The following is a 21,629-nucleotide window of genomic DNA, read 5'->3' on the forward strand; positions in this document are numbered from 1 at the left end:
GTCGGTGGTCGCTGCCTGCGTGGAGGGCTGGGGATCGGTTCTACTCGCGACATGCCTGTGTGGGGGGTGCAGTGGTGCCGGAGCCAGGGAGAGACACGCGTGTCCAGTGTGGAGTCCGAGGGATCGGAGCTCTGCTTGTTCGTCTGTGGGGTGTGGCAGGGTCAAGGGGTTGTGCTACTCCTGCCTCTTCTTGCATTGAGGGCTTGCATTGTGTGATGGGGACTATGCGTGTTCCTGCTTGTGCGGTGTATGGAAGGGATTGGGCCAAACATTTTGTGCCAACTCGATGGACAGGATGGGATGGGGCCATGGGTCCCCATCTCCTTGAGCTCCAGGAGGTGTCCCTTCCCGCTTAGGGAATGGTGAGGTGGGGCTACATGTCCCTTTCTGCATGGGGAACCAAGGGATTAGGGCTAATGCCCTGGTCTGCTTGGAGCACTCACCTGCATGGGGCACTGAGGAGGATGGAACTGCTCGTGTCCCTGCCTGAATGGAGGACTTGGAATGTCAGGGTCATGCGTGTCCCTATCTGCGTGAGGGCAGAGTGGGATGGGGTCAGGTTTGTCTCCCTCCTGCGTGGTGCAGTGGAGCCACAGGTATCCCATATGTGAGGGTTTGCAGCCATAGAATAGGGTAGGCACAGGGCATAGAGTTTGGATTATATGCGTCCGTATCTTGTGTGAGCATGGGGCAATAGGTAGGCAGGTAGGAACCCCAAGGGATTCATGTCCCACCTGAGGAGGGAATGTCTCATGTGCACTCTGGTGGCACTGGGGCATCTGGTCCCAAGGGTGTTCCCAGGTGGGACCAATCCCTGTGTGGACGTTATCCACTATGTGTTCCCAGCTTTCTTGTTTTCTGGATAACATCCAAGGCTGGAGAGATGCAGCCTGATCCCAAACCCGTGCTGACTGGCTAGCTGGGAAAGTGTCAGTCCCTCAGTCCATCCCACCAGCACAGGAGGAAAACCAGAAAAGAATCTGTGACTAACTGGGACCATAGGGGTCAGGCTCCAAGCTTCACAGGTGCCTTGAGTTTGCTCTCCTTTACCTACATGGTAACACTTAGCCCTGCCACACGGCTGCCACTTCTCCAAGATGCTGATGGGCCTCACAGTCCTGGCTCTGGAAGGGGCTCTGGGAATGTTTAGAGGATGAAGATCTGACTCTGGGGGAGCCAAATCTGCTGAGATCAGGTGGAGCTGGATTCCTAGCTGTGGGGGGAAGCCACATGCTTGTGCTATCTGCATCAAGGTTTCAACATACTCAGAGGGATGTAAAAGTTCAGTTTTAGGCCACAGATTTTCTCTCTGATGGGAGAAGACAGAACTGAGGAAGCTGCTCTTTGCTTCCACTAGGTACAGATGGAGGAAGTGCTTTTCCCAAGGTGACACAGGGAATCTGTAAAACAGCAAAGCCTGGAGGGCTCATCAGTCCTTGAAAACTTTCTGGTACGTTTTACAAGTCTTTGGAACCAAACCTGGAAATCTTTCAATCAACAAGCTGCTCCATGGGCTTCCAAGGCTGATCTCAATTTCATTACGTCAGGGAAACCACTGAGGAGTTTGGGAGGCTTGGAGGCACATGTGAAAAGAGGAGGCTCTTTCTAGAGAAGCCAGGCAACTGATTCTCAACTCATGGAGACCATACCAGGAAAGTGTGGGAAAGGAGTTAGTGGGGACAGCTGAGTACTGCTCTTGGGAGATCCATCTTCTTTGGACATGGGGTCCCAAGCCTAGATGCGCATCTTCCCCTTCTTGAAGATATCCTGTAGGGATTGATGTCTCTCAGCCTTGCCTTTGAAGGAGTTCCCAGCAATGGCTGGAGAAAGTCTGACAGATGGGAGATGTGTCAGTGCCCCCCATGCCCACAAGTCCAAGTTCTGCCATGAAGAAGTGTTCTTGGGAAAGAGAGAGAAGCGGTTGGGAGAGACACACTGCAGATATGATAATAATTCATGGGAAAGCATAAAGGTAATGGAAAGAGAAGTTTCACACTGATGGAAAAAAGTGCATGGTCCGGGATGCTATCGACCAATCTACTGCTTGGAGCAAGCCAGCCACACTGATTGTATCATGCTGGCTTGACTCGGTCTGCCCAGGTCTGGAAGATCTCCAAGGCCTCCCCAGAGTCTGGGATGGACTGGGCAATAAGAGACGAGAAGTGCATGAGAACTAGCTTGTTGTCTCTTGTGTGAATCAAGAGTAACTCCCTTAGCTGATAAAATGGGAGATGTGCTCAGTAACAGAAGGAATTCTCAAAATTACTATCTGCTGACACCCGGTGAGAACAAGAAAGGGTAAGGGGAACAGGTGCTATGCTGTGCCTACGGTGTTGTACTTTGGGTTGTGGCTTCATGCCACACTTTCTGACATTGGTCAATTTTCACCTAAAGGTGAAACCTTCAGCTGTTGGTGAGGATTGTGACTGTACATTGTGGGTGAGCAGGAGAGAAATCCTGCAGGAGACAAATCATGTGGTGATGGTGAATGGGCTCTGCCACTGTTGGCACTCCAGAAATCTCTGATGGAAGTGCGATAATTCAGGTTTCTGTGCCGCGTTCACAACCTGGAACAGGTATCCAACTTCACAAGTTCAACTAACTGTGACTACAAATGGTAAATCTCAGCTCACTTCATTAGGCGCGTGGATAATATACTTACTGACATAGGCATTATAATTGTGCCACTGATAATAATCAGTGAAAACCCCCCATTGCAATTAGCAAAAAGCCAAAAATAAAACCCACATAACTGCTGACAGTGTGTCAGCCTTCCTGAAACCAATGTTTCTCAAGATTTGCTTCAAACAATTGGGGAAAAAAAACCAAACCACAGCAACCCCAACCTCCTCCCCTCCCCCCCCAAAAAAAACAACCAACCAAAAACAAACCAAGCTAAAAGGGACTTGCTGAATTGTCATGGTGCAATGTAGGAAAATCTGGGAAATCTGTGTATCTCTATATTTCCTGGTAATGCACCTCATCCAAAATGATGTTAGCCTTTGAATACTCACCCACAATGCTGTTAGTTGCCCATAATGCTGGGCCAAGTGGGCAAAGATCGTATTTAGTGGAAAACCCTATTTTGGAGTCGTATCCAAGTTTGGTATTCCTGTGCATGGAAAGCCAGTGGCAGCAAATTATATCATTTGTGATTTAAAAAAAAATATAACCTTTGCTGTTTATGGCCGGGAATCCCTCTGTTCAGTCAGGTGTTTGCTGAGGATTTGAAGGTTCATGTCCCATTGATGACATTTGCTCTGCATTCAGGGTCTTTGTATAAAGTAACATGGTATGGCATGACAAGAAAGACTGGTCCCAAGGATGTCGTCAAGCATTTGCAAGGAGATAAACTGAGAAGTGACACAGAGATTTTAATTGCAAATTTAGCACATTTGGGGGCATCTGACTGCATGCTATGGATGTTCCCATTGTGTCCAATGCTTGGTTTTGTTTGGATAAGACAATGTGAGTACAGAGAAACTACTGGTTTAAATGTCTATTTCTGTAAGGACGGGCTTATTCCTATTAACTGAGTTGGCAGAGCTTAAAGTCTTCGTGCCGTGAATGGTGAATTGTGAACCTACAGTTGGGCTGCCTGGTCCTGCTTCAGCAGAAGGGCCATCTCAGGCCTGGAGGTATCTCCTGACAGAGCATTCCCAGAGCCATGGGCCCCCGTATGGACCCTATTTCCTTCCTACAGCCTGAAGTGGGTTGTACTGCTGATGGATGGCAGCAGTAGACACCACAAGAGGGAGCTGACAGTATGGTCTGTAGATCATAGGATCGCAGAATTATTTAGTTTGGATAAGACCTCTAAGGCGATCAAGTCCATCTATTAATTCAGCACTGCCAAGTCTGCCACTAAACCATGTTCCTGAGCACTGTCTACACATCTTTTAAATACTTCCAAGGATGGTGCCTCCTAGAGCAGCCAGCTCTAGCTCATTCCTCATCCTTTCTATTTGCAGATTGCTTCTTCCAAGGACCCAGAGGCAAATGCAGCACACAGAGATGACATCGTGTTTGACGATGGTTCTACTGATGTCATGGGCCTTGGGTGGTAAGAACAGTTTCTGGGAAAGGTGTCCAAGGGTAGAGCCTGGATCCGACAGAGTTTCATGGGGTACTTTATCAGGGGCAAGATGATTCATTTTGTGAGGAGATAAGAAAATGGAGCAAGGTCCTGAGTCTGTGGAGTCCACAGTCTTGGAGACTCCTCCATTGCTCTGAGTGCACAGCTTGTAACCAGGAAATGGAGCTTCTTCCTAGTATGATGAACAGTAACAGAGGTAAAACGAGGTGCATGCTTATTGGTACAGGTTGATTGTTTATACACAGTGCAAAGAGGAGAGCCTAGCCCCAGGTGGTGGGAAGTAAGGGAGAACTTTTGACACAGGAGAAGAAAATGAAAATCATTTGAGGGCAGACTGGTGGGAGCCAGAAATCATATGCATTGATTTAGAAACATCAGGATCCCAAGCATTAATTTCTACTTCATTCATAGATTATTCCTCAAAAGAGGGCAGAACTCCTCAAAATACCTGTTTGTACAGAAGGCTTCAGAAAGAATGTGGGGAAAACATAACAGTATAATATAATTTTATAATGGAAACACTCTTTCCATCCATTATTTTGCTGCTCACCATGTGGGTTCGTCTCTTTCAGGAGCCCAGAACATCAGCTGGGAGGTGCAGCGCTATGATGGCTGGTACAACAACCTGCAGCACCACAGCCGCGGCTCTGTGGGTGCGTGTCAGGGCTGGGATGGCAGCGGTGGGTGGGGACAGGTGACACTTTGACAAGGGGACTGAGAGAGAAAGCCTTTCCCACTTGAGCCTGAGCCCAGGTGGATCACTAGATGTACCTGGCAGCCCTGGTAGAGCAGTGTGAGGGAACCAAGCAGCCCAGGTTTCTCTCTGAGTCGTGGCCCTGCCACTCTTCCTTCCCACCCCAGACACCATCTGTCGGCCGCGCTGGGGCTGGATCAGGTCAGAGCTGTGCAGTGTAGGGCCATTCAAAATGTCTGAGGTTGGGGGGACATGGCTGTTCCTGGCAGTGTTTCGCTGATGATCAGGGATCCCAGGGCTGGGAAAAAGACATCTTTGGAGACAAACCTGTAGAAAATTAGCCCAAAATGAAACCAGCAAATTCAGGATTTCTCCCACGTTTAGGATTCTCCAGCAAATGAATACCACCATGCTGGAGGAGGGCCTTTTGAAACCAACTTTGGGAGCAAAGTCAGGGTGTTTCTCATCTTATCCTTTGTCTCTGTGCCCTCTGGCTGTTCCCTCCTGCTTCCCGCAGTGCGAGCAATCCCCGTACTTACAACACGCGATTGCATAGTCAACGCAGGCAGCTTGATACCACTCCAGTTACCACATGCAGCACACCACTGAGCTCTCGCACAAAGCAAAGGGATTGCAGAGGGAGAGGAGAAGGACAATAGGAAGGGAACGTGCCCACACAGGATCCCTCTTCATTTTATAAGGACTGATCCCAGTGTTGCAAGAAATGTTGGGAGTTGGCCTTGGTACCAAAACTGCCTGTGCCCTCCTCTCTCTTTCTTCTTGTACCTTCACACGTGTGGGTGTTCCCTGCTGCTGGGTGCCGTTGGACCCATGCTCTGGTGTCACAGGTTCCCGGTTGCTGCGTCTCCTGCCAGCCAACTACGCAGACGGTGTCTACCAGGCCCTGCAGGAGCCCCATGTACCCAACGCCCGCCAACTCAGCAACGCAGTGGCACGGGGACCTTCTGGGCTGCCCTCCCAGAGGAACACAACTGTGCTGGCTGTCTTCTTTGGTAAGAGCTGGAAACTGCCAAGGGGGGGAAGACATTTGTTTTTCATGCCCCCAGATGGCACATCAAAGCTCTCCTCACACCCACCACTTCAGAGCAAGCCCACATCCTAAAGATAGAACCTTGCTTGTTGTCCTATCAAAATGCTGTCCATCTGTCATATGAATTAGGCATGAATTTTTTGTGATCCTTAACAAATACTGATATTTGTCATTTAGAAACTTCCTCATTTGTTTTAGCAGTAGAGTTATTTGATTGTAAAACAACTGACAGAGCTGATAAGAGCTGGCTCACTGAGGAAGCAGGCTAAACTTGTCAAAGAAATCGAGACAAGTTAGTTTCATGCAGCTCAAAGTTCTCATAGGTCCCCAGATGGTTTCATAAGGGTGCTCAGTGCTGAGATGAGCCATTGGAGGGGTAGATGTTGGTGTGGTACCATTTAGCTTCTCCCTGGAGGCAGATTTTCCCATCCCACTAGAACTCAAACAGGCCAAGAGTCACTGAGCTCAGCCTCAGCAGCAACTATTGGTCTTGAAGGCCATCAGCAAGGGGGAGTTCAGGGAAGTAATAGCTGAGCCTTGCTCCTGGTAAAATAGTGGCCTGCAGATGGTCTCTGAACTGCTGGCTGAGTTTCTCCACCCTGGTCCCTGAATACTCTTTCCTTACTCATGAGGTCTAACCAGGAGTGCCTGGAGCATCATCTATTCCAGGTGCTGGTGACAGTCAACCCAACAACTGCCCGTGCTTGGCTCTCTGGCAGGTTTCCACGTGCTCTCAGACATCCTGGGGACAGAGAAACCTGGCTGTCCTGCTGAGTTCCTGAACATCCACATCCCAGAGGGGGACCCCGTGTTTGACCCTGCAGGCACTGGAGATATTGTCCTGCCCTTCCAGCGTATCCGCTGGGCACTGGAGACAGGGCAGAGCCCCAATAGCCCCCGAGAACAGGTAGGAGATTGCATTTCCCTTACCCTTCCTCTTTCAGCTAAATTCATCTTCATCTGGAGTTCAGGTTTATGGCATTTCCAAAGAAAAGGGCAGCACTTTTTCAGGTGCCTGCAGGAACAAAGTGCAAATGAACCCAAAGCACAACCTGCAAGGTACTGGTTTTCATGAAGCGATAACTGTGGTTGCTCAAGATTAGCGCTTTTTTTGGCCAGAAGAAAATTTGGTTACTTTATATCTGCCTAATTTTAATGCACATTTGAGTGTCTTGTATGCTTTAAAGAGAGCAGAAGAGAAAGTGTAAAGGAGAAATTTTCAAACTTCCTTGGCTGTTGGAGTTTTTATTGCATCAAAATTAGCATAGATAAGTCTGCTGATACTGGATAAGAGCAATCTCTGGCTGATGAAACAAATGATAACCAGAACCTTTTAATGAGAGAGTAAAGAGTTTCAATACCAGATTTCTACACTCAGTCCACTCTAGGTGATCGGTAATTAAGACGTAATTTAGGCAACTCTTTAATAATGTGTCACAAAAATGAGCTGGTACTGTCATAAGGCTGTAAAGCTTCTGGATTTCCACAAATGTCTCCATGTTCTGCAGTGCTGGATGCATTCCAAAGTGCTGTGGGTTTATTTTTTCATTCTGGAGTGTTTCCCAACCAAAATTGCTGAAGCAAAACCGCCCTGCCCTGAATCTTTCACATGACAAAGCATGATGAGACCAGATTAGCAGGTCACATTTTCAGCAGTTTCAAGCCTCAGAAGAATGAAAACTCCAGCATGCTTTCAAAAGATAAAGCATTCTTGCAGGAATTAGTCCATCAGATTGCATGGGGATTGGCTGTGTTTGTATTTGCACCCTGATAATTCTTGGTAAAACAGGGGGTGGGGTGGTTGTAAGATCAGACAGGTCAGGATGTGACTTTTCAGATGTCTTGCACCTTTTGACACCCATTGTGCTCATCCTAGACCAACGAGGTGACAGGCTGGCTGGATGGCAGTTCCATCTATGGCCCTTCACATTCCTGGAGTGATGCCCTGCGGAACTTCTCAAACGGACAGCTGGCAGCAGGACCCGGAGGGTACGTCCCCAGGGAGACAGATGGGAAGGTCCCCATGTGGAAAGCTCTGGATCCATCCACTGGACAGGGTGGCCCTCATGGGATCTATGGTAAGGAACTATCTGCAGCTTCCTTAGCGGTTGTCTCATGGTCACCCCAGCTGTGGGAGAGAAGGTAGTATCCTAGTCTGAGGAGGAGGAAGATGTGCTGTGAACTGAACTTACTGTGTCCCCAGAAGGCATTGGGTCATTTCCCAGAGGCTGGCAGGTACTCGTGCCTCAGATTCAAGGCAATCTCCTGTTGGGAAAGGGGATATAGACAATAAAAACCGTCTCAGCTTGCTTTGAATTCCTTACTTGCTCGACCCCTGCTCTGTGCTTTGGGCTCGTGCTCCCTGTTTGCTCACATCCACAGGGAGAAACAGTGAGGGGAACAGAGCAGGGGGCAAGGGAGGCTGGGGTTCAACCAATGGAGCTAGGGACTTAACCACAAACATGCCAAGCTCCTGGGCGAGAGGAGGAAGTGAAGGCATGGGTGCCTCCATCCTCCTCTGATGTCTCTGGTGGCTCTTGCAGACCTGGGGAATGCCTGGGGGAATGAGAACCGCTTCCTGCAGGCCATAAGCATCGCTTGGTTTCGATACCACAACTACCTGGCTGCAGAGCTGGCCAACGATCACCCTAGCTGGTCTGATGAGGATATCTTCCAGCACGCTCGCAAGAGAGTCATTGCCACCTTCCAGGTGAGGGACAGGACCTTGTGGTCCCCAATGTTCTCCCTGATCTTGTCCCTGACCTGGCTCCCTGTGCCGCAGAGCATTGTGCTGTATGAGTGGCTGCCGGCGCTGCTGGGGACACCTGTTCAAACATACACAGGTGAGAGTCACAGTGGGCAATGAGGCAAGGGAGTTTGGAGTCAGGGCCTCCTTTCCCTCCATCCTGAGTGCTGGATTCAGCCATTACTGCCTCCCTGCAGGTTACCAGCAGCACCTGGACCCCAGTCTCTCACCAGAGTTTGTGGCAGTAGCAAGGATGTTCCTTGCCACCATGGTGCCACCAGGTGTCTACAAGAGGTAGGAGGAGCATGATCTTGAAATGGGGACACCCAATCTTGAGACTTGGCTGGGGGTAATCCCTGCTTGGCCCCAGCCTGGGAACAGCCCTGGCCAGGGTCTAAGTGCCCAGCCTTCTCTGATGTCTTAGGGACCCCAGCTGCCATTTACGAAATACGTCCAGCTCCAGTGATCCACTCCCAGCAGTGCGGCTCTGCAACAGCTACTGGAGCAGAGAGGTATGGAGGATTCCAAGCATGTGGTAGAAGTTCTGTTTCCCCATGGACTGTCTTTTCCTTGGGAGGAGTCGTTTCCCACAAAGGGAAGGGACCCATTTTCCCTTCAGCTGATGAGGTCGGGGATGTGAGGACAGAATCTGTTCTGGGTTCAAAGTCAAAACAGTCTGCAGAGCAGTTACTGCTGTGGGACAGTTGGACTGGAGCTGCTCTGCCTCTTATCCCCTTCTTTGGGGTTATTTTCTAGCTTGACCCATACCGGGTCCTGTTCAGCTCTGGTGGTGGTGGCAGGATCACTTTCATGCTAACAGCTTCTGGTCTTGTGCCCCAACGCTCTGCAGGAGGACATGTGCCATGACCAGAAAAATCCACTGGTTGGATTGATGGTGGACTTACCCTGCCTAGGCTTCATTCAGTGCTTTATATTATGGAGGACAGGACAGGGGGTGAAAGGATAATTGGGCACAGAGTATGACAGAGTAAGCAAGGAGGGTGAGATCCTCCTCATCCAGACATAGGCAGATGCCTTCTTTTGGCTCAGCAGGCTCAGACCTCAAGGTTGAGGTGACACAGAGGAGATGAACCTGGAAGACCCATAGGTCCCCTTTGTCCTTTGGGTGCTGGGTTCAGGGCGTTGGGGCTTCCCTACATCCTTTGGTCTGTGAGGAACCACCTCATCTTCCCTCAGAGCACTGAGATGCAGCAGGAAGATGTGGATGATCTCCTGCTGGGGATGAGCTCGCAGATTGCGGAACAGGAAGACAGCATCGTGGTGGAAGATCTCCAAGGTCTGCACTCCCTACACTCAGCTGGCACATTGTGGGGCCATGTGTGGGCCGAGGTGGGGAGGCTGATCCCAGGACACTCGGAGCAGACTCAGCCCCATGCAGGGCATACTGATCACAGCCCTGGGGCCTTCACACAAGAGCATGGCGCTGGTCCCCATGTTCAGCGTGGCCTATGGCAGAGACAAGGCCTGCCAGGCACCAGGACTGTTGAGGTTGCCATGTTAGCTCTGCCATAGCATCACGGTGATTTGATTCCACCTGTAGATTACTGGTACGGACCTCTGAAGTACTCCCGCACAGACTACGTGGCCAGCTGGCTGCAGCGCGGGCGGGACCTCGGCCTGCCCACCTACAACCAGGCTCGGGAGCGATTCGGGTTGGAGCCTCTGCAGGACTGGACAAACTTCGCCCCACACTCTCAGCAAAAGGTACTGGGAAGCTGGTTTGGGTGCAGAAACCATGCATGTTGGAGCACCTCGGGGCTGTCCGAGCAGTAGGTGGCTTCTCCAGCAGTGCAGGGAGGGGGTCATAGCACCTTGCTGAGCACCCTCCCAGCCCATGGGCTCGGGGTGTCAGGGAAATCCACATCCCTTGCTCCTGGGGCTCACTAGGATTTTCTGCCCAGGCCCTGGAGGTTGCTGCCCTGTACGCTAACAACACGGCCCGGCTGGAGCTGCTCCCTGGAGGCATGTTGGAAGGTGACAGTCCCCTCTTCAGTGCCATCATCCTGGACCAGTTTGTGCGCCTGCGTGATGGTGACAGGTTCTGGTTTGAGAACACCAGAAATGGGTAAATGCCTCTTCCCCCTCATAACACAGCAGAGATGGAGAAGCCATCCTCCATCTCCCTTAGCTCATAAAACAGTGTAGGGAGTAAGCCCCAGCTGCTACTGGCCAGGTCTGTGGGGTTAAGCAGTGGCACCCTAGGACGACCACTTGGCTCCACATCATTTCACCAGGCTGTTCACAGAGAAGGAGGCCGAGGAGATCCGTAATACCACATTCCGTGATGTCCTGGCTGCAGTCACCTACTCACAGCAGGCAGAGCTGCAGAGCAACGTGTTTGTCTGGAGCGAGGGTGAGTGTTCCATCCTGCACTGAGCTGGAACACAGGACAGGGATGCAGAACATGTGAAATGCAATGGCTGTTTGTAAACAAGGTGGGCAGCAGTGATGTTGAAAGTGGGCTTCAGCCCAGGCACCAAAAATGCTCTTGATGGCCTGGAATGTTCTGGGGTTAAGGCTTGGCCTCTGCCTATCCTACATTGTATCACTCTCCTTAGTAGCATGTTCTTTATCTGCTTTTATATGTATGTGCACACAGGTCAGTAGAATAAATGTGAAGGACCTGAAAGAATTTTATCTGGCACACATTCCAGCCCTTGCAAGACGTTTTGGTTCCTCTGACATGCACTTCTTGCAATTGCTCCCTGGGTTTACAGCCTAGACAAGCAGAGGCTACAAACCTCGGCTTGCAAAGGGTTCTTTCTCAGCCCATCCCACGGGAGAGGTGGTGGTGTTGAGCTCCCCAGAGCATGTGAGACCAGTTCTGCACATGGTTTGATGTGTTGTGCCAAGGTTCAGCCTTGAAAACAAAGCTTGTCCCTCAAGATCACAAGCATTCCAGTTTTGCATTGCTCCCTGGGTTACTTGGCAATGAACTTCAAGCAGCATCTCAGCTGGAGGTTCATGGAGATGATGGAGGTTGGAAAGGTAAAAGCCTCGTGACTCTCACAGCCTGTCTCCCCCAATGCAGGAGACCCATGCCCCCAGCCCCAGCAGCTGACAGCTCAACTCCTGGCTAACTGCACACCCATGACCGTGCTGGATTACTTTGAAGGCAGTGGTGCAGGCTTTGGCATCATCATCATTGTCCTGTGCTGCTTGCCTTTAGGTTTGCCTCTCCAATTGTTTACCTATCTCCTCTTCTATCAAAGAAAACACAGGAAAGGAACTTTGTGGTACCTCATGCCCTCTCTCTCCCATGTGCCCTCAGTGAGTCTCTTTGTTGCTTGGATCATTGCCACTCTCCGTAAGAGAGATTTCAAGAAGCTGCAGAAGAAGAAGAAGGCCAGCGTGCGGAGGGAGGTGACTGGCGAGGCGATACACGGTGAGGTACCATTTTCGATCCTTTGATGGTGCCTGGTGATGCTGCTGAAGTCAGGGCACATTACCAGTCAGCACTGGAGGTCACACTTACCAGGCTTGGAGCTAATATCCAAATTGAATAGAAGAAGAAAATGTTTCCCCAGGATGATAGGGTGCCGTCTCCATGCTCTCTGAGATCTGACTGGATAAAGCCTTGAGCAGTCTGGCCATAACCGATAGTCCCACTTTGGGCAACATGAGGTTCCTTCCAACTGAAGTCATCCTGTGAGCCAGATAATACCTAACCTGAAAAAAATTGCACTGATAGGGCAGGGATTGTACCTCCTTGCTCTGGACACTGGAAAAATCTTGCCTTCTGGCTCTATGCTCTGTATTCTTGCATATCTTGAGCTTTGTGGCTGGGAGATAATTCTTCCCTTAGTATGTTTGGTCTCTCAGCAGATACGTTGTCAGCAGTTAGAGAATATCATCAAGCCCAAATAAAATGCAAGACTAGAATGAATTTCAGAAATTGGATGAGAGAGGGAGAGCTTAACTCTGGCACAGCTAAGACTCAGACACGCTTGTACCATGGCACCAGTGATCACACAGTTATTGCAGCAAAGTCAGGCTATGCAATAGAAAACTTCAGCAACCCAGATGACCTGTAGTGTATTTTCTGTGCCCCGTCTGCTATGTGCAGCATTGACAGGGAAGTAATGAAGGCTCTCCATCCCTTGTTGCAAACCCAATGCAATCAGTCCCAGGGGTGAAGGAGGTGCGGGGTTGATTAGAAGCACAAGAACATATTTCTAACTAAACGCTGTGCTATTTCCCATCAGCAATGGAGTGGCACGGTCCCAAGACAGACAGCTCCCTTGTCTACATCCAGCTCCAAGCTGATAAAGTACTCAAAGTGCTGGATGGGAGAGGGTTGGTGCTCCGGAGTGTCAACCTTAAAGCCCAGCAAAGGGTGGAGGTGATCCTCTCCAGCAACAAAGGGAACAAAGCTCTGCTGCTAAAGAGCCCCAAGGAGTATGACCTGGTGAGCACCATGGCCTGGAGAGAGCCTCCTCTGGGCCCTCCACCATCCTTGCATACACTGCACCATTTGGAGCCTCTGCTGCCCACAGCCATTTGATGGGATCTTCTGCAGGTGCTGTTGTTCAGTGAGGAGGCAGAAAGGAGCAGCTTCCTTGGAAAGCTCCAAGATTTCTTGAAAACGAGCTGCCTTGAGCTCCATGTGTCTGAGATGAAGGAGCAAAGCCTGCTGAAACGAGCAGTCACCCAGGAGCAAAGAAAACAAATTCTGGAGACTTTCTTCAGGCACCTGTTTGCTCAGGTATGCAGAAGTGTGGCAGGCTCTGATGCATTGGAGAAAGTATTTCTGTACTGACTGAGCAATGAATGATGCTGCTGTTGGCCTCCATAGCAAATGGCAAACCACACACAAGGAAGCTGCCAATAATTTGAGGATCAAGGGACTTTTTCCCTTGTAGAAAACAAAGGGAGTTTGTAGTGGTGGCATGAATGTTTTGAGTTGCGAAGAGATGTTTGGATGATGGAACTGTGGTTTCCATCATGTGGAGGAGAAGCATGGGGTGTCCCATGCCAAGAGCTAACATCTCTGCACAAAACGTCGAGCAGGTGAGCACCAGCCTTCTGTCCCAGCAGTGCTCATGAGTTTTCTTTTGTGGGACACAACCTGCAGATGCTGGACATCAACAAGACTGATGCTGGAGAGCTCAACTTTGAGTCTTCGCAGAAAGCAAAGGAGTCCCTGACATGTGAGCTGAGCAGGGCTGAGTTTGCCGAGGCCCTTGGGCTCAAAGCCAACTCCATGTTTGTGGACTCCATGTTCTCCCTGGCTGACAAGGATGGCAACGGCTACATCTCCTTCAGGGAGTTCCTGGACATCTTGGTGGTCTTCATGAAAGGTGGGAGCTGGTGGCGGTTGGTGTCTTCACCTGTTGCCTGAAGTCCTGTTTCTGGACTTGGAGTGAAAAACAAGATCCATCCAACAGGCCAACCTGTAGATTAAAATTAAATTTAAATTAAAATTCTTTTCACTTATGACAGCTCAGCTTGAGTTGTGAGGCAAAGACGATGTAGTGATATTTTCTGTGAGACTGTTCATGAGGGGAGCTATCTTAGGCAGCAATTTGCTGAACTGTCACCTCCAATATACAACTCTGCTTCATCTCCCTAAATGACCATGGAGAAAGTAATTTGCAGATGGAGGTGGTGAATGCCAGATTCAATCACTGCATCTCCCAGAAAAAAATCTTGGCTTGCAAACCCACGTTCTGGGTTTGCACAATAATGCACAACAAAGAATGCATATATATCTATTTCTTCATTGCACTCTTGAGAAAGTCAAGCAGAAGTGCAACACAAGGGTCTGAAGATGAGTTCGGTTACCGTTCAGACTGAGTAGCAGTGTGATTTTACTCTCTTCAGGACTGGTTGAGACTTCACTGGTGCATGTCCAGACTCTTGAAGACATGTCTGAAAGCAAGTGTGCTGGTGAAAGTAGGATCTTGCTCTTACTTTCTCTTCTGTGCCACCAGGGTCCTCAGAGGAGAAGTCCAAGTTGATGTTCAGGATGTATGACATTGATGAGAATGGGTTTCTCTCCAAGGAGGAGTTTTTGAGGATGCTCAGGTACTTCTCCTCAGCTCAGTAGTGATTTGCATGATGTCTGCAGTTACAGGCGTTTGCACAAGCAGCTCACAGCTTCAGTGCTTCAGTCCCCAAGGAAGCTACATGAGAGCCTATGGGCTCAACACTCGCAACCAGGAGCCCATTTCTACTGTGAAATTTGACTGAGGCTCTACCCCATGTTATTGCAAGGACTCAAACTGTGGTCTCATCTCTCCTCCTTGCTCCAGGTCCTTCATTGAGATATCCAACAACTGCTTGTCAAGAGAGCAGGCGGAGCAGGTGACAGAGTCCATGTTCCAGGCCTCGGGGTTTCAGGACAGGCATGAGCTGACATGGGAGGATTTCCACTATATGCTTCGGGACCATGACAACGAGCTTCGTCTCACCCAGCTCTGCATCAAGGGTCAGTGGGGGAGTGGATGAGAGCTCTGGGTCACTTCTGTTGGCCTGGAGGGGATGGGTAGCATCTAACTCATAGCTTCCAAATCTTGTCCCATCCCAAATCAATCTCTCCAACTAACAACCACCACTGCATCTCTTACACTGTAAATGGCCATTTTGTTCTTTTGGCTTCTGAAAGGCGTCCCTGAGGTGTTCAAGCAAAACGTACACAATCGTGTCTCCTTCATCAAGAAAGAGCCCAGAGGGTAAGTGCTTTGACTGGTCCTGTTGCCATTTTTTCTTCTCATTCTGCCGCTGGGCATATCCATCCTTCACCTCAGCTTCTCCAGCAAATGCTCCTGAAATGCTTTGCTTTTGGAGTGAATCCATCCACTGTACCAAGCAGCTAGAGTTCATGCAAGCAGGGAGGAGTGGGTTGGCTTCTCAGCTGAGTCTGAGATGGAAAGCATCCATGGGGCAGCATGAATGGGGGTGAAAATTTTGGAAAGGCCAAACTTGCTGCTGACTGACCCACAAGGACAGCTTTAGTCGGTATGTCTCTCCCTCTTTCTGGCAGAACCATCTCAGACGGGGAGGACCCAAACCAGGGCATGGTGGCCCACTGCATGGATCGAGAAGGGCATGAGCTGAAGAAGAGACCAGGCAGAAAGTAAGCAAGCTCATCCCCTTGTTGGGTTTCTCACATCTCTGTGTATCACATAGGTCAAGTGATGCTGCTGGGAAGAGTAGTGCATAGGGGAGGGGATGCAGGAGCAGATTTGCTGGAGATGCTCAGCCCCAGTAGGCAAACCAAGCCCCTGCTGAGCACCTACAGTGAGGACAGTGCAGGTCTGGCTGCTTTCCTTCTACTGCTGGGGATACATGGATGTCTCTCTTAAAAATAAATAAATAAATAAGTGGACAACTTTGGAGACCATGACAGTGGATTTTGGGCTGTATGCCTCACCCACAGAGAGGAGCATTACAGTCCCTTGGAACTGTGCTGATTCACACATGGGCTGCCTGCAGGCGTTGCCAGAGAGGCTCCAGTCCTCACTGCTGTGTCACTGGCAAATACTTCCACAAGGCAGCAGTTAAATGGCTGGTTTTTATGGCCAGGAGTAATATATTTTTCATAATATCCCAGTTTGCCTTAACAATGTCAAGAACTTTTGCTATTCTGGGATGTTTATGGAGGTTTGAATATAAAAATGCAAATTATCTTTTACATGACCTGCTGAGCTGCTGCTGTTGCCTTTCAGGTAGACCAGCCAGTGACCTGAGGTCACCCACTGACACCGTGCCCAGTGGGTCACTGCAGTAATGAGTGTGCAGAGTTGGTTGCAGCACTGTGCAGGGAGGAAGATCCAAATCTAGGCACTGCAGCACGCTACACAGACCAGGAGGACCCTGTTGATTATATCTGTTGTTCTTTTTTTCCACAAGGGCGAATCAGTATCAGCTGCATCTATACACTGAAGCACAACGGAAGAAATACCAGCAGAACAAAGTTCAGCAGAAGATCCAGGAGTTCAAGCGTTTCATTGAAAATTACCGGCGTCACATCGTCTGTGTGGTCCTATTCTCTGCCATCACCGCCGGCTTGTTTGTAGAGAGAGCATACTGTGAGTGACCCTGCAGCCCCATGTGCTTTTGAGGAGCTGCCCATTGCATGGGGCATGCTGCAAAAGGTCTTTGGACAATGGCACTGGTCCTCGAGAGGAATAACTGTAGAATTACTGAGGTCAGATGAGACCTCTGGAGGGTCAGAGCAAAGGCAATTTCAAAGCTAAAGTACAGAGAAGGCCTGAGGAGCTCTGAAGTTGGGGATGTCACCACCTCACTGTGTGTGGGCCAGTGTTTGTGATCATCTTCCCTGAGTTCTTGTTTTATGTCTAACTTGAATTTCCTTTTGTGAAACTCATGCAGTTGCTTCTCATCCTTTCACTATGCAGCTCCAAAAAAGAATTTGGCTTTGTCTCATCCATAAAACCCACCAAAGGGTTTCAGATAGCAACAAGGTCCCCCCCTTCCTACTATCCTCCAGCCTGACCATTTCCCTCACCCTCTCCCCTACATAACGTATCCCAACTCTCACCGGTCCTGGTGGATTTTGCTGGACTTGCAGTAGTTTGTTATACCTCTTACGTTGAGATGTCCAACTCTGGACCTAAGGTGCAGATTCAAAATGCCCTACGGAGAGCAAACGCCTCCCTGGATGTCCAAGGACACCGTGTCACCCAGCAGCAGCATACCAGGGTCTGACACAGCAAATCATGCCTCTGTTCCCATGCAACCCCATCTGGATGACATTTCCTCGGTTACGCAAGCGGCTGTCCCTGTGGAGCAGAAAGGGACATGGTCTCCATCACTAAGCCCATCGTGACATCCACTCTGCTTCCTTCCCCTACCAGACTATGCCTTTGCATCCCCCAGCACTGGAATTGCACAGACCACCTTTGTGGGGATCATCATCTCACGAGGATCGGCTGCCTGCATCTCCTTCCTGTACTCCTACATCCTGCTCACCATGTGCCGCAACCTCATCACCGTCCTGCGGGAGACATTCCTCAACTGCTACATCCCCTTTGATGCTGCTGTGGATTTCCACCGCTGGATTGCCTTGGCAGCCCTGATTTTCTCAGGTAGGTGGGCTGCTGGGGTGTGGGTCAAGAGGATCAGACAGCCATGGCATGGCAGGAGAAGGTGAGAAGCTTTGAAGACACCAGAGAAGATGAGGAATCGCCACGTCCTTGGTCACATCCATGCACAGCAGTGGTAATGCTTTTCTCTCCCTTTTTCTCTCCGATAGTGCTCCACACTGCAGGTCACATAGTGAACGTCTACATCTTTTCAGTCATGCCTCTTAGTGTGTTGTCTTGCCTCTTTTCCAGCATCTTTATGAATGATGGGTAGGTGAAATTTAAAGTGCAGTCCAGGCAGAGCATCCTGGACATAGAAAGGAATGGAAATGCAAGCCAAGAGTTTGGTTTCTCCCAGGGCTGGCAATGCCATGGGGCAATTTCTTGTCCCTCTAGGTCACAGCTCCCTCAGAAGTATTACTGGTGGTTTTTCCAGACCATTCCAGGTAAGAACACACAGCAGGGCCCAGCCCCAACGGAGCCCCAGTGGGGCAGCCCTGATGCTCTCCCAATCCTTCCTTTCACAGGCATGACAGGAGTGCTGCTGCTCATCATTCTGGCCGTGATGTACATCTTTGCCACCCACCATTTCCGCCGTGTCAGCTTCCAGGCCTTCTGGATCACCCACCATCTCTACATGCTGCTCTATGTGCTGGTAGAGGTCACGGGACGGGAGAGGGGGATGATGCCTGTGGACTGCAACCACATGAGAGGTCCCTAGGGACCTGGTGGCCTCAGTTCCAGCTCCCTGCTACTGCTGAGCTGCCACCGACCCAGTGATGGCTGTGTCAAGTGCCGTGCTGATGGTGGCCGTCCCCTTTCTTTGTCCAGGTTATCATCCATGGCAGTTATGCTCTGGTCCAGCAGCCCCGCTTCCACATCTATTTCATCATCCCAGCTCTCATCTATGGTGCAGACAAGCTGCTCAGCCTGAGCAGGAAGAAGGTGGAAATCAGCGTGGTGAAAGCCGAGCTCTTGCCATCAGGTACCGCATCCCTCTGGTTGTGCAGTGCCAGGTCAGCTCAGGCCCTTTACAAGAGAACGGAGGCTGCAGGGGTGGAGGAAAAACATCTGTGCCAGGGCTGGGTTTTATGGAGTATTCCATGGTGGCAGTTTCCAACCCAGGTAGTAGACAGGTACCTGTGGCCCCAGAAATTGGCTTGCTGGTGGCTCCAGTACCTCCAACAGGGAGCCATGTCCTATTGCACATGATCCTCTGCTGCTTTTGCAACACACTGCACTGTGTTTCCCTCACAACTAGGGAAACTGAGGCAGAGAGCTCAGGCCATCCCACCCATACCCCAGCCTCTCCAGTTTGTTCTCAAGCTGTCCCATCCACTATTAGCAGAGTTTGAATGCTCTTTCCTTAAGCCTTTCTACCAATTGACTTCTCCAATTTAACAAAGGAAAAAATGAAGTCATAGAATGATAGACTTGTTTGAATTGGAAGGGTCCCTTGAAGGCCATCAGTCCAACTCACTGCGCTGAACAGAGACACCTGCAGCTCCACCAGGTGCTCAGAGCCGGGTCCCCTCCCCCTCCCCAGGTGTCACTCACCTCCGGTTCCAGAGGCCACAGGACTTTGACTACAAGTCTGGGCAATGGGTGCGCATTGCCTGCATGGCCCTGGGCACCACCGAGTACCACCCCTTCACACTGACCTCAGCCCCACACGAGGACACACTGAGCCTGCACATCCGTGCCGTGGGGCCCTGGACCACCCGCCTGCGGGAGCTCTACTCCCCTGAGAGCCTGGCCGTCATCGGCAAGCTGCCCAAGGTGAGGTGTCCCTCCAGGGATGGGATTCGCAATGCTGGCAGGGGAGAGTTAGGCTGGGTATTAGGGAAAGGTTCTGCACCAAAGGGTGCTGGGCTTAGAATGGGCTGCCCAGGGCAGAGACATGGCCCTGAGCTGCTGGAGCTCCGAAAGTGTTTGGACAATGATATAAGCTTTGGGTTTTGGGTGGTCCTGTGCAGAGCCAGAAGTAAGGCTTAATTGTCCTTATGGATCCCTTCTAACTGGGCATATTCTGTGATTCTGTGAGCCCTGAAGGTGACCAATCCCTGGGCAAGTGGAGGATGTAGATGCTGTACTGATTGCTGTCTCCTTTCTAGCTCTATCTGGATGGACCCTTCGGGGAGGGCCACCAGGAGTGGCACAAGTTTGAGGTGTCAGTGCTGGTGGGAGGAGGCATCGGGGTGACACCTTTTGCATCCATCCTCAAAGACCTGGTCTTCAAGTCATCCATCAACTCCAAGCTGATGTGTAAGAAGGTAAGATGATACACCCAGTGCGCAAGAGCCCTTTTGAGATACCTCTTCACCTGGTGTTGGCATCTTTGGCAGTAAAATCCCCCACAGCCTTACAGGGAAGAGCCCCATGAATGTGTGCAGAGGTCCTAGTCCCAAGCTGAGCCTCATCCCTGACTTCCACAGATCTATTTCATCTGGGTGACGCGCACGCAGCGGCAGTTCGAGTGGCTGGCCGACATCATCCGCGAGGTGGAGGAGACAGACAGGAACGAGCTGGTGTCTGTGCACATCTACATCACACAGCTGGCTGAGAAGTTCGACCTGCGCACCACCATGCTGGTGAGTCCCATGCCGAGAGCAGCTGTGGAGCGGATGCCATGCTTTGTGGCCTATCTGATAAACACGGGTCTCTCTTGCAGTACATCTGTGAGCGGCACTTCCAGAAGGTGCTGAACAAGAGTCTGTTCACGGGGCTGCGCTCCATCACCCATTTTGGCCGCCCCCCATTCGTACCCTTCTTTGACTCGCTGCAGGAGGTGCACCCTGAGGTCAGTCCACAGAGCTGCCTGGGGACGGGATGGGGGCACCCAAATGCAAGCAGGAGGGACAGTGATATTCCCAGTCCCAGCCTTTCCCCAAGGCCCTGGAAACCTGGGTGGTGTAAGAGGAGGGCAGGAAGGGCATAAACCCCCACGCTGCTGTAGCTGCTCAGGGAGGTGATAACCTCAGGCCCATGTCCATGAGCAGCTGGGCTGGGGGAAAACTGCTGCTGACCCTTTTGGTCCCTCCTCCCCAGGTGCACAAGATTGGCGTGTTCAGCTGTGGCCCGCCTGGGATGACAAAGAGTGTGGAAAAGGCTTGTCAGCAGCTGAACAAGAAGGACCAGGCCTACTTTGCACATCACTATGAGAATTTCTGACCCTGCTCCCCTAATGTTTTACTCCTGTGTGCTGCGGTCTTTGTGGGAAAGGTGTGCTTGACCTCAGCATCCATGCAAACCAGGCCTTGGGTGGTCACGGTCCCATGCTCCCACCCGCTGCTATTCCTGAAGAAATGCACCTGTGACTGTGAGCCCAGCACTGCCTTCCTGGTACGCCCTGTGTGTCTCTGTGCAGGAAACCCAGTGCTGGATTCAAACCCAGCTCTGCCACCATAATCCTGCACCTCAGAGGTTGGCTCTGAACAACTTTTGGAATGTGACAGAACCCAAATTCACAGCACTTTGCCTACAGACCCAGGAACCAGGTCATGTGGAGGCAGCAAGCTCTCTTCTCCTGCAAATGGGCTCAGCTTCTCAAATGCACTAATTTGTGCCTGCTCATTAGTGACCTGGGCCTCCCCCAGGTCTGCTTAGGGCCTGTGTTTGCACTGGCTTCTTTAAGCAGCATCACTATCCTCTGATCAAGGATTATTTATGCCTGTTTAACTAATGCCTGGCTATGCATCGCTGGGCTGCTGCTCTCCTGGGCTGTGAATGAGCAATAGGATTTTATCTTTGCATAAATAAAGCTGACTGAATTTTTAAATCATTTTATTGCCTTCTGTGCTGAGTCTTAGTCACCTGTAGACTTGCAGTACTTGTAGCATCATGCTGGTGTTGCTCCTATTAGAGTATTTGCACCATCCCACCTGGAAATACATTCAACAGAAATGAGTTTCCCCTGCACTCATCATACAGAAGGATTGAGGACAGGAGAGACAAGGACCTGAGCCTGGGCA

General features: G+C 50.6%; 1 protein-coding gene across 2 annotated transcripts in view; it reads left to right on the plus strand.

The window, feature by feature from the left end:
- The window catches only part of DUOX2 (dual oxidase 2), a 27,359-nt gene extending 5,810 nt beyond the window's left edge, over nt 1-21,549 (plus strand). The window contains exons 1-34 of one of the 2 annotated variants that reach the window (XM_010717155.3): nt 1,385-1,450; nt 3,972-4,063; nt 4,669-4,749; nt 5,639-5,803; nt 6,561-6,748; nt 7,718-7,919; nt 8,385-8,551; nt 8,624-8,684; nt 8,785-8,881; nt 9,012-9,099; nt 9,785-9,884; nt 10,149-10,312; nt 10,510-10,673; nt 10,843-10,961; nt 11,640-11,777; nt 11,880-11,993; nt 12,814-13,016; nt 13,128-13,313; nt 13,683-13,908; nt 14,542-14,635; nt 14,863-15,038; nt 15,216-15,282; nt 15,594-15,686; nt 16,463-16,641; nt 17,431-17,661; nt 17,829-17,928; nt 18,055-18,104; nt 18,186-18,313; nt 18,490-18,643; nt 19,205-19,437; nt 19,773-19,931; nt 20,094-20,249; nt 20,330-20,458; nt 20,707-21,549. In XM_010717155.3, coding sequence (XP_010715457.1) covers nt 4,000-4,063; nt 4,669-4,749; nt 5,639-5,803; nt 6,561-6,748; nt 7,718-7,919; nt 8,385-8,551; nt 8,624-8,684; nt 8,785-8,881; nt 9,012-9,099; nt 9,785-9,884; nt 10,149-10,312; nt 10,510-10,673; nt 10,843-10,961; nt 11,640-11,777; nt 11,880-11,993; nt 12,814-13,016; nt 13,128-13,313; nt 13,683-13,908; nt 14,542-14,635; nt 14,863-15,038; nt 15,216-15,282; nt 15,594-15,686; nt 16,463-16,641; nt 17,431-17,661; nt 17,829-17,928; nt 18,055-18,104; nt 18,186-18,313; nt 18,490-18,643; nt 19,205-19,437; nt 19,773-19,931; nt 20,094-20,249; nt 20,330-20,458; nt 20,707-20,829 — 4,599 coding nt within the window. In that variant the 5' untranslated portion in view covers nt 1,385-1,450; nt 3,972-3,999 and the 3' untranslated portion in view covers nt 20,830-21,549. Of the gene's footprint in view, nt 1-1,384; nt 1,451-3,971; nt 4,064-4,668; nt 4,750-5,638; nt 5,804-6,560; nt 6,749-7,717; nt 7,920-8,384; nt 8,552-8,623; nt 8,685-8,784; nt 8,882-9,011; nt 9,100-9,784; nt 9,885-10,148; nt 10,313-10,509; nt 10,674-10,842; nt 10,962-11,639; nt 11,778-11,879; nt 11,994-12,813; nt 13,017-13,127; nt 13,314-13,682; nt 13,909-14,541; nt 14,636-14,862; nt 15,039-15,215; nt 15,283-15,593; nt 15,687-16,462; nt 16,642-17,430; nt 17,662-17,828; nt 17,929-18,054; nt 18,105-18,185; nt 18,314-18,489; nt 18,644-19,204; nt 19,438-19,772; nt 19,932-20,093; nt 20,250-20,329; nt 20,459-20,706 lie in introns of those variants that run through there. The other variant, XM_019619299.2, reaches the window with a different exon arrangement.
- Nucleotides 21,550-21,629: the final 80 nt, after the last annotated feature.

This window comes from Meleagris gallopavo, chromosome 12, assembly GCF_000146605.3.
Source record: "Meleagris gallopavo isolate NT-WF06-2002-E0010 breed Aviagen turkey brand Nicholas breeding stock chromosome 12, Turkey_5.1, whole genome shotgun sequence".
NCBI lineage: Eukaryota > Metazoa > Chordata > Aves > Galliformes > Phasianidae > Meleagris > Meleagris gallopavo.